Genomic DNA, 12,420 nt, shown 5'->3' on the forward strand with positions numbered 1-12,420 from the left:
TTTTAAAGAATTTTTAAATAAGGATTTTTCTTCTATAATAGGCTCAAGATTTTATTTTACGCAAATTCTGTGCATGTACATGTCAAAGATTATGTGTTTGGCCTTCACATACTGGTTCACAGTTAATCCTCACCACCATACTCTAAGCTATCGCCAGACGATATCGTGGGGCGCAAAGGTGCTGCAGTGAATTTGCAACACGTTTCTCAATTGTCCCTCATGCTTTAAAAAGTATTAAGTTGTTAAAAATTTTAGTTCTTGGGACAATTTTTTCTTCACACTTGTGAAAATATTGATCGACTAGTTTTCTTCTTTTTACAATCATTATAAAAATGCTTTTCGTTTCTTTCTGTTGCAGTAGAATCAAAATTTAATTATTTTATATTTATTGCAAGATTATTCTTTTTTATAGATTAGGATTATTCTTTTTTGTAGATGAAGATTATTCTTTTTTGTAGATTGAGATTTTTATTACAGTATTTTAGATAAATAATGTATTGAAATATTGTGTAAAGTTGAAGTTTCTAAATAATATAAACAAACACATGTTATTTATGGATGAGTATGTAATGCGATTTAATAATGTGATATATTTTGCTTCTGTGAAATGTTTATTGCAATATACTAGAGGGAAAAAGTAAATGAGCAGCACAAATATGACGCTTTAACTGAATCTCGAAAGTCACTATCTCCATGTTGCTCATGATAACCCCCTTGAAGCCTTCCGTGATAACCCCTGCGAAGTCTCTCTCGATAATTCTTGAGTTAAAATATTAAGTTATCGTACAATAGGAATTTTTACGTTTTTCCATAAATTTCCAAATTTTTTCTACATAAACATTATAAACATTAAACAATTCTATTATCTGTATAGTTTGCGTAATAAAAAAAAATTTTTTTTGGAACTTTGAAACATATGTCAATGTGTCAATTGCCCTTCAATTTGGAAAGACATTAAGAGAAAATTTAACAATGACTAAGCACTTAACAGAATAATACTTTTCATATATTGATTGTCAGAATCTGTCAAATAAAAAATTTCTAGTAGACCTTCAAGCCTTCAACTGTTTTCCAATAAGTTATTTTATGTTTGTAAGTATTCATCATATGTTCAATACTTGGAATAATTTATAAGTGAAATAAGTCAGCCAGCCCGACCTATTTTATTCTCCCCTATATACATGAATGTAGTTATAAACTGAATGTGTATTGAAAAAAACCTTTTTTTTTTTACTTTAATAACATAAACAAATCGGTTTGTAAATTATAACCTCTGAGCAGAATGGACAATTGAAATATTCTTCTGTAAGTTTCTGTTTTCTGTGACATTTAATCAGATGGTCGACATTTAAATGAACGTGATGAAATTGCATTGTTCAAGTGAATTATTACCGTCTACGGTGAAACAAAGTTCGACTTAAGGTTGCTTTGTAAATAAAGAGAAGAAAGATCTTCCACAGAGCCCTTGAATATGGTCGATAAAATTTTTTTAATGAATGCCGATATGTGTATAGAAGAAAAGTTACGCAATAAATGTGTGGCACTCCCGTAAGAAGTATAGTTCTTCAAACTCTAACATGAATACATACAATTTATACAGCATTCCGTTTAGGCAAGGTCGACAATTTTCTTCAAATATCACGTGGCGTGGGTTTGGTAAGGGCAGAGTGGTTAGTTTAGATTAGAATAATGATTAGACTCTTCGACAGTTTGAAACATATAGAGAACGAAGACCTTGGATTCATCCTTATGTCGGTCCTTTACATACTACATATATACTAAAAGGTTCCGCTCAAAAGCGGATCGCGCACGTTTTTCTTCTATAACAAAGAAGAATTCAAAGTTCAATTTTTTTAGAAAAAATTACTTACTTATTACTGTTTTTATTAATACTTTAATTATTACTGTTAAATGTTGAATAATGCTCCGTATTTTGAAAGTTTTGAGTAAATCTTCAAGAATCAATTAGAGTGTTATGAATGAATGAAAGTGCAGTTTATGTGTGGCGAGAATAACACACACACACACACACACATGAAGCTATTTACTATACTAGCAAGTGGTTTCGATAGCTATATAGGGCGTGCGTATATGCGTAATATAAACGATGTTTATGTTTGTTGGTCTGCGCGAACGTAACATTCCTGATGAATAAACTCTCGTCACTTTGATTCTTAGAAGCAAAAAGCACGACCAAACATCTTGAGATGTGCTTTGAGACGTAACTTTGACGATAACGTTCATCGTACCATCGTCCTCTCACACAATAGTCCTCCCATAGCAAACATTGCTACACAAGAAAAAAGTCGTTGTACCCTTTGGTATGCGCAGTATGCCAGATAACACCTAATGAGTCAGGCGTGTAATTATTTTTTTTGTGAAATTAGATCGCGGTGTAAATATTTGGCGTCTATGGACAAACATTTAATATCTTAACAATAAAAACATTAACCATTAACCTTTAATCATTAACTTTTAACCATTAACATCATTACTACGAATCATAGTAATTAAGATTTAAGGAATCACCTACTATAAGGAAAGCGTCTACTCCGAAAATTCTGCAAGGAACATTAAACTATTGCTTAATTTTATTCACGCAATATTTTACTATGTGGTTTTGTGGGTTTAGAATATTTTTGCAGACACTTCATGTAACCACAAGAGTACAAAGGTTTGTTCTTATATTTTTTTCGCAGAAACCATTCCAGTGAAATACAACATTTAGAGTTTATTTAGGGATATGCGTAAAGTTATAAATTATCATTGGGGAAATGTTTATTGCAACTAATATAGAAGGAGTAACTTTCTATTAGGTGTAAAGTAATGAAGAGTTTGTTGACAAGACTGTGGACTAGAAGGAGAATTAAGTTTTGAACTGCAACACGAATTGTCAAGCGTGCAGTAGTGTTAAATGCGCATGTTGAAAGTGGTGGGAGGAGCTTGAAACAAACGTGCATATTATGTAGGTAGAGGAGCATGGTTCACGTTTACATAGGTAGAGGTAGATAATATAGGGGTAACACGAGGAGGCACTTGGGGTAAATGGGCAACTTGTTGCGTTTCGGCTTGCAGCCGCAGCTCGATATAATATACGAGTCTCGTGTATATACAGATTCCAATCCACATGGCACACATTTCTATTTGCGCACTTAAAAAGCCAAGTACGTAAACGGATTCTTTCTTGGAAATCAAAAACGATACCCAATACTGTATCTTTTTACTGTTCTTGAATTTACTCATTATGTAGTCTATTGCATTTGTCACATCAATTTCGTCAATTGGGAACCCAATTAGAACTGCATTACTCTTTAAGTTATGCAATATTCTGCACGAAACTAAGCTTATGAGGCTGTTGTCAACATTTTTGAAATGAAAGAGATTTTATTTTAGCTCTTCAAAGTAAAGACTTTTGGCTATTTTAGAGAAAATCGTTAGCTGTTGGTGAGGCTTCTTTCCGCGTTGATGGTGAATTTTGTGAAATCGCAATTAAACCCGTGAATAGTGAGTTAGTAAGTGGTCACGTGTGAAAAATTTAGCAATGTGCAAGATGCTGTATGCTCATTGTTTGGCGCAGAATCCATTGAGGCTTTCAGCGAGAACACCTGCTCGCGAAAACCTGTATAGTCTACAGGTTTGCATGGCGCGTCTCTCTTGTGATTTGGAAATTACCCGCACGAGAAGAACGAGCTGTGTTCCTCTCTCGAGTTATAGCACTTGGACACGCACACTTTAAATCCAGCTATATACATACTCTTAGAAGCTGTATAACGACTTTTTCTGACAGTGTCTGGCTCATTATGCACACGAATTGAGAGAAAAGTACTGTCGTATCCCAATAAATTTAAAACATTACTGTTTCATTTTATGACATATTTTGCGCCAATAGGAGAATTTAGAAATAAGATATTATGTTTAATGTAATTAGTTTAACATTGTTGGTTTGTTTGAATTGTATACGCTTAGTTTTCGTTATTAACTGAGAGTCATTTTTTGCGGAGGCTTGTAATGCGTCTTAACAGATGACTTGCAGCAGGCAGGCAAGCAGGCGTATTGAGTCGTTGTGTAAGTGCGTTCATTGGCAAAAGCAAAGAGAGAGGTATGTTTTCTGGCCAACTGGGAACGATCCAAGTGCGCCTTCCTTACAGGGGATAAGAAGGATCGTGAGAAAATTACCGTGCGATTACATTCCCGTAAGTATCAATTCGCGTGGGGCTACTATAAAGAGAAGGGATGATCGCAAAAGCCGTTTTCCTTTTCTATTGTACTGAATTGAAAAATTGAAAATCACTTTCATCAACTGGCAAACTTTTTATTTATCAGCATCGTTTCAAATAGACAATTCCAATTCGAATGGTTTTTCAATTGTATTATTATTATTATTATTATTATTATTATTATTATTATTATTATTATTATAAAATCTAATCCAATTGAAAAACCATCTTTTTAACATTTCAACTGATAAAATTTCACTGCAATTTCTAATCAATGGTATTTTTTTCTGTTTCAGGTGAGTTTGAGAAAATAATTTATTGTGGGAAGGAAGGTTTACCTCAGCTTTACCCGGGAGTGAAAAATGGAGAAAAAGTCCTTGATTCTTTCACGTCGTTTTCTGCAGTGTCCCACTCTGGTATGTATATAAGTCGTAGGTTTAATTGAATTCGTGCAGTGTAGTCGACGTCGTCGGCGAGACTCTAATGGCAAATGAAGAAAGATTACGCCCGTGGTCGAGCTACCTAAAGAAATGGCTTGTAAGAATCTGTCCTTCTTTTATCCTAGCTTCCAGGCTCTCGTCACAACGCGCGTAATGAAATGAAGTCTATATGCCTTTTTTCTGCGAAATCGTTCTTACTAAAAAGGAATAGTTTGAAAACAATTCTTCCTAGGATGATTTTTATGTCAGTGTACCTTTTGGATATTTTAATTATTAGATTAATTTGCTTTTCGTATTATTTATTTAGAAGGTTGTTTACTGTTGTAGATTAAGCTGAAGAATTCGGTCCATTTGCATTTTAGAACTTTAATATACCGGTAGGCATGTTTTTGAGGAAAATTAGGGTTTCGGCATGTCTGTTTTGGAAACTGCGAACGAAACTATTAATTTTAAACTAAAATTACAAAAGGCTTCTTCTGCGCCTTGTATATGTGTTTATCACTTTCACCCTCGAGGTTGAAGCCGGCAATGGGGTTTTTACTTGTAAAATATTTACATATTCTCATAAAGTGGCTCAGTGAGCAATCATCTGCAGCCAGAGTTTTATTTTAAAGCCAAAATGTTGTTTTTTCATTGATTGGTGGGAAAAAAGGAAAAATCTTTGAATGACTACGACGAGTGGATATATAGTTTTTGAAGAAGGTCGTCGAAACATGCTCGACAACGTCGAGAGATCGTCTAAATATATATGATCTCGTCGCGTATTAATAGTTTGGTCTTTTAAGATTGTGTGAGATGTAAATTTACACATACTCCTGCGATCTGTTCTCTAGGTCCATTGCGTTAAAAATATTGTTAATCTTAAATTAACTCGGATCTATATTTTTTTGTTCTAACTCCCTTTTTTGTTCAATCATTATATTGAATTTAAATTTTCCAATTATATTTATAAATTACCGATAAAATTCTCATTGGAATGCGATGCGCGATATTTATTATTAAAATTAACCCCAACGTTCAACAGACGATGAAAATAATTCTCTATCAAATCTGACTGTTCTTTTATGTCGTGATTATGCATGTATATATTCAGACGGTCGCAAGTGCAATGATATTCAGAGCGAAGTAACAGAGAATCAAATGACGTCACTGACTCGGCAATCAAACTAATCGCTTCAGTGGTTCTCCTCTTTGTTGATGTTTCGATTTCGAGATTCAAATGGCTTGTGCAGAAATTATATTTCTAATGAATGAGGTACACACACTCCTATAATTGATTTTAATGTCTAAAAATAATGCTGGATACTAATTTAAAAAAAAAAAAAAACAGTTTCGTTTTTCGAGTTGAGCGAAATATTTTTATTAATGCAGTTCAATTAATGCGCAAAAGATACAAAATAACAAACACTAGGAAATATTTATGATTTTTTCCTACCAAGTGACACTTAACCTTTATCTATTATGAAGAATATGTGTTGGGGGTTTCTGGGAAAATTGTACACATATACGTTTCACATTTATTATATATTAAAAAAAATGTGATAATTTATCTTTATTTCGTCAGTTTATTTAGATCGTAGTAATTGAAATTTTGTTTATTATTTAGAGGAAAGTTATTTGGGAATTATTCCCACAATATTTGGAAGCACTTCCAGACTTTCTCGGTGTAGAAGCAGAAGGCTTTCTCAAACAGTTTGATTTATAATTAATTATCTTTTTTTTAATTATCTAAAGACTTAAAGGTCATAATACTGATAGAGAATTAAGAGAATTTCATGAAGAGACAATGTTCGTTTGTGCAACTTGACTTGTTTTGTTACAAGTCTTGTCCTACGCAAATTATTAATATTAACTTTGACTTCCTATCAGCTTCTAATGGCCGCATTCTATAAACTTTTCTTCTACATGTAGACACTGATATAGTCGTGTTGACTCAGTGCAAGAAGAATAGGCCAAAGTGCGAAGTTGATTGCGCGAAATAAAATGTCCTCTCCTCCACAATAACTCACGATAGCTTGTCATCAGATGCGAAACTACCACAAAGTGTCTGGATTTTTCTCATCCTAATAATTACAATTCACTTTCCATGTAGTAGATTTTAGCAAAATTTTATCCAAAAATCTTAATATCCATAAAAGTTGTGTAAAGAAACAAATATAAAAATTCTTAAATTCCAAATATTCATGAATTTCGTAAATAAAAATCAAAAAGTACAATTGTTTCATAAATCTTTGAAATGGATAAAAATGAATACGGGTTTAAGCAAAAGTTGTATTCGTCATAGAATTTTTTATCCCTAGTAAAAGTGGTAAATTATTTTGACCTTGCGAAGTGAACAGTCATCGCCGAATTTTGCACACTTACTGACCTCTCACAACTACAAAGTGGAACAGCTTACTTGACCTTCTCTGAATTTTTCTGAAAATTGTCTAGAATTTCCATGTTCTTTTCGTAGATTTCATTTAATTCAACATAAACAATCGAGTAGATATTGAATGGGATTATTTATTTGCATTTGCAATATAACTTGGTTCGGTAAAAATAAAATTTTTACGAGGCAGACAGTTTTAGGCGTCATTTATTTTTAAACAGTAAATTCCAGATTTATCCGACTGTACGTCATGTTAAACTGTAGAATGCACAGTATAGGCAGATAATATGCACACCACGTAACTTGTTTAGCGACCTAGTCGGCCATGACTTTCAAAAGATGTCATTCATCGGATCATCTCTTTTATTTTTCTCGTCCTTTTTTTAAACTTATAAACGCATCCTTCTCACATTTCAAAGAAGTGAATGCGAGTCTTCTCTCAAATTAAAGATCGATCCTCCGATTCACTCTCATATAGAGTAAAGAGATGTTATTTGAAAAAAATAATGTAATTCCCACTGGAATAGATAATTTGCGTCATTTCAATCTTTTTGAACCTACCAAGCTTTATAATTTCTTTATAATCATAATTTGCAAGTTTTAGCAAAAAAATAAATAACGATCACAGTTCTAAATTTACCAAAATTGGTGCAATCTTAAGATAAAAATAGTTATTTTTAGACATTTGAAATTCTATTTAATTTTACATGGCTTGATTATTTAATTTTCGTTATAGATTTATCAGTTTGTCTAAATATGAATGGAACAATTAAAAGACTATTAATTTTAGATGAAGAAATTTTCGTCAAAAATAAAATTTTCCTAATTATAAAAACATAAGAATTGCAGTAGACTATTATTATTTTAATGAAGAGCGGTCCAAAAATAAAGTGATGTTTCATTTTAATATTAAATAGAATTAATTGAAGAACCTTGAGTTTCGTATTACAGATAATTATGCGGAGATAGGACTTAATCAAAGACAGACACAATTGTTTCCTTCCAGAATGATCACATTTGATGCGAAAAGATCACTCAATTGTGCATGTATAATGCATATGCTACATATGCTACTTTTTTTGCCTCTTATCTTGATGCGCACTGTTGAAAATATGCAGAATGTTACGCTTTAAAAAGTCTTGTTTTGTTGATTACATGAATAAGTATATACTAATGTGCCCTATGATTTATTTCAACTCCGCACTGTCAAATAAAAGAACGTGCTCTCGCTAAAACACAAACGGATGCAGACGGATAACGTCGCAGGCAGTTACCCAGGCACGACCTACACCAATTTACCAACCAAAAAATTCGCCAAGGACACTTAAATTTACACTTTCAATCTTCCTTTCTTTCATAGATTATTTTAATTTTGGCATTTCCTAGAACCTTCCTAGAAGCAACCATTAAAAAACCATTAAAAAACATTAAAGTTTTTGTAGTTATAAGAGGAATATTTGACCTAATGGGCTTTGTCATGGGTTATAACTGAATTGAATTAGATTGATGATGCATTATTATCTTTACTAGAAGTGGTATACAATAATGTGATAGATCGGTTTGAAGCAAACATAGGTGTCTCTTCGCAAACTCATACATCGAACTAATTTAATTTTCTTCGATACTTTTCATTTGTGTGATTAGTACTTTGAGAAGAATCATTTTAAAATCGTTTAAAAATCCAAACCCATCATTTTTTTGCGAATTGGTACCAATCATCAGTAAATTAATTCACTAAATGAGACAATATTTTAGTGAATTAATTTACTTTGGAAAATTGAAATTCTTTTAAACCTTTTCTGAATGAGGTCTCTGCAGTAGAGGAATATTTTTTCTACACGTCACTTTGAGAGCAGGCATACAAATTGTGAGTCTTATACATATGGAAATGTACGCATCTATGTCTCTCTTATACCACCTAATCTTGTTGTATGCACTAGATCTTTTGCACGTATACAAACGCTGAAGATTTTTACACCCACAATACATGTCTACGCAGCTTTATGTGTATACCATACAGACACAACGACCGAGGTTGGTGCTCAAGGTTCCGTGTGACGTCACAGAGCCTCTTCCTCCCTCTATTTTAGTATCTTCTTCTTCTTCTTCTTTTCCTTAAAATTCATTCTTTCTTTCTCTTCCATTCAAACTCCTACACTTAGCACACTCGCATATCGAACGCTTTTGCCTTCTAATCGTTCACGTTTTTTAGTTCTACTAATATTTTTGCTTCAAATTACTATTTATTAGTCAAACTATTTGCTATTTTATTATAATTGAAAAGTAAAAACTCAGTCACTAATTTAAATTAGACAACATTTTGAATAATTCAAATTTAGAGAGCTGGCTGTGAATCAGTGAAATTTCATATTTTCTGTTGATCGTAAGAAACAGTTGGCCCCCCTTTCCCCCTTTTTAAAGACTTACGTAATTTATGGACGGTCCCTATCAAGAAGAAGAAGAAGAAGAAGATCTTCTGTAGGTAGAAAAGTAAAAGAAAAATTCTTAATTGATCAGGGCCGAAATTTCTTGAAAAAATATTTTAAACTTTACAGTTTGCTAATGTCGAACTTAAATCGGAAAATCATGTTCTCTAATAATCTGAATTAGTGGAAAGTTATTAATGCAGGCTTCGCACTTATCTGCAAAAACATACTATTAACTTTTTTTACGTTAAGCCACTATACTTCTGTTTTTTTAGAATATTTTCCACTACTTTAAATTCGCTAATACTAGAAACAAAAAATTATAATCAAATTCTTTAAAACGATTCAATTATTTTCAAAAAATATTCGAAATTCAATTATTTTCAATATCTAGTATTTTCATAAAATTTCGCAAAAGAACTCAATTATTTAAAAAAAATTGTTACAATTCATCCAAAATTCAATTATTTTCATAAATAATAAAATTTCCAGAAGAATTCAATTAATTTTTATACAATTCTTCACAATAATTCAATTACTTTCACTAATAATAACATTTTCCATGGAAATTCAATTTTTTAAATAAATTTTTGATAAAATTCTAAGCAAGAATTCAATTATTTTCATAAATAATAAAACGCATCGAAAAATTTCAATTATGTTTAATACTATTTTAACCCTAGAAGGAGTAACTGGGGTGTCTGGACACCCCAAGCAAAATTCAAAGTATTCCCATGGCTTAACCAATAATTTTTTTACGCTCAAAACCCGTTGATAATTTAGTTTGAACCTCTATCTTTTGACACCTGTATGTGCCGCCAAAAGTTTTGCTCTAGGAAGAGCTCTATCTTCTGTTAAAATACGTTTCTTAATTAGACGTCTGAAAAAATCAATTTTTTCTTTTTTGCATAAATTGTTAGTTAAGGTATTCAAAAATAGGCTAAAAAAGTTTTTAGAGCAAAATTCGAAGTCCTCACTGTACTAGCGATGAACGGAGCGCGCTCCAGGTTACCGTAGATTAGTAGAATAAGACTTTTGAGACTCGCACTTTTGAGACTAAGGAAAGCAGAAAGTCACGAAAAGAGGAATTATTAGACTTACATGCTACTTATGAAGCACATGAAGGGATATATATAGTGCTGGAATAGCCGATTAAAGTGTAATCACTTTAAAAAAATTTTTTTGTATAAATATCAATTTTTGATACTTTTTTTTCAAATACGTTTTTCTCAAAACAGGATTTTTGAAATTGCCGTGCAGTGTAGCTCAAAAAGTTATTGACCGATTTTAAAATGAAAAATTGGAAATTGTTCGTTATTAAATTTATTACTTAGTGAACTAAACTTGAAAAGTAAAAAAAAAATTTTAGTACCTTTTTTAAATAAAAAAATTGCCAAAAAGTAGGCAAAAAATCGAATTTTTTTTTAAAGTAGTGTCAATTTTTCAATTTTCAATATTTTCACTTAAAAGTTAGTTCACTTAATAATAAAATATTTATAAAATGTGAATAAACTTGATTTTTTGCTTTCGGACAAAATTTGTGGGCTGAAGACTGCACGGCAGTCATGAACTCCGGCGGAGCAGTTCTATATGCAATAGCTCCCAATTTGGAAGATTTTTTATATAAACGCTTAAAAAACATATGAGTTACAGTTAAATATATGAACAACATGGTGGAAATGTTTTATTTCATTCAAAAAAATTCTGACTTTAAAAAAAAATTCGCGAAAAACGGCTAAAAAACAGCGTTCTAATGTGGTTTCCCCCCTTAAGAATTGTTAATTAAAACTTTGATTAAATATTAATTTACAAAATCATTTCATAAGTTATTAATTTTAATGTTAATATATACAGATATATTAAGTTTGTAAAATTTTAAATTTATAACATCAGTTTTAGTAAATATTAATTGTTTAAGTCCATTTTATAGTTCATTTTTATGATTTTCACTATTCGTCAATTGTCTTTAAAAATGGGATTTTTTTCTTTCACTTCAGATGTTCAAATAATTATGTTTTTTGGAAGTAATACAAAAACTAATTTTTTCCCCTAAAAGTGCATCTATTTAATTTTAAAAACCTAAAATAGTTTTAAAATTAGTCAAATTTTTAAGAAACTACAACGTTTTTTGTGAAAAAAGACAATTTTGCAATTTTTTGGTGTTTTTTTTGGGGTTTTTATGTTTTTTTTCAAAATTTTTTTAATTTATCAAAATATGAATAATATTATTCTATTCCTTACTAAAAAACCAATTAATTCATTATAATAAATTTTTTTTACGTCAAATATAAACCTTATAAAACAAGTTTAAAGCGTGGGGTGTCGGGACACCCCAGTTACTCCTTAGAGGGTGAGTAAACTAACGTACTCCTTCTAGGGTTAAAAATTCTAATAAAATCGTTCACAAGAATTCAATTATTTTCATAAATAGTAAAATGCTTTTTAGAAATTCAATTATTTTTATAAAAATTTAGTGAAATACCACGCACACAGACATTCATTTAATTATTTTTAAAAACTTTTCGCAATTCGATGATTTTCAATATCTACTACACTGAGAGACCTTTGAGACTGTAGCGGAACAACGTATGTGACAGCAGCTCCACTATGGTTTTAGTGCGCTGCGGTAAAATTTTGGGCGCGTGACAGTCCCAAATGTTGGTGAGCAGCTCACCGAAGTAGTGGGAATGCCGCCTTTGGTTTGCAGCTGAACAACTTTGGGACTGCCACGCGCCCAAGATTTTACCGCAGCAACCCAAAAGTATAGTCCTGTAGCGTTCCTCCAAAATGGTCAGTAGCAGCCTATCGAAAGTCTGCTGCTGACCCAAAGGTCAGCATGGTCTCAGTGTATTTTCATAAAATTTCCAAACAGAATAATTCAACTTTTTAAATTAGAATTTGTATAAAAATTAGTCGAAAGAAATCAATTATTAAAAAATTTTTATCAAATTCTTTGCAACAAATAA

At 31.5% G+C, this 12,420-nt stretch overlaps 1 protein-coding gene across 2 annotated transcripts in view; it reads left to right on the forward strand.

Moving 5' to 3' along the window:
• Positions 1-12,420, forward strand: part of LOC122500175 (forkhead box protein O-like) — a 155,309-nt gene that overhangs the window by 23,531 nt on the left and 119,358 nt on the right. The window contains exon 1 of one of the 2 annotated variants that reach the window (XM_043608963.1): positions 4,565-4,633. The exons of the other annotated variant lie outside the window; for it this stretch is intronic. Within the exon in view, the coding sequence (XP_043464898.1) occupies positions 4,580-4,633 (54 nt within the window). The 5' untranslated portion in view covers positions 4,565-4,579. Of the gene's footprint in view, positions 1-4,564; positions 4,634-12,420 lie in introns of those variants that run through there. 2 annotated transcript variants of the gene reach the window in all.

The sequence above is a fragment of the Leptopilina heterotoma genome, unplaced genomic scaffold, assembly GCF_015476425.1.
Source record: "Leptopilina heterotoma isolate Lh14 unplaced genomic scaffold, ASM1547642v1 Lhet_182, whole genome shotgun sequence".
Classification (NCBI taxonomy): domain Eukaryota; kingdom Metazoa; phylum Arthropoda; class Insecta; order Hymenoptera; family Figitidae; genus Leptopilina; species Leptopilina heterotoma.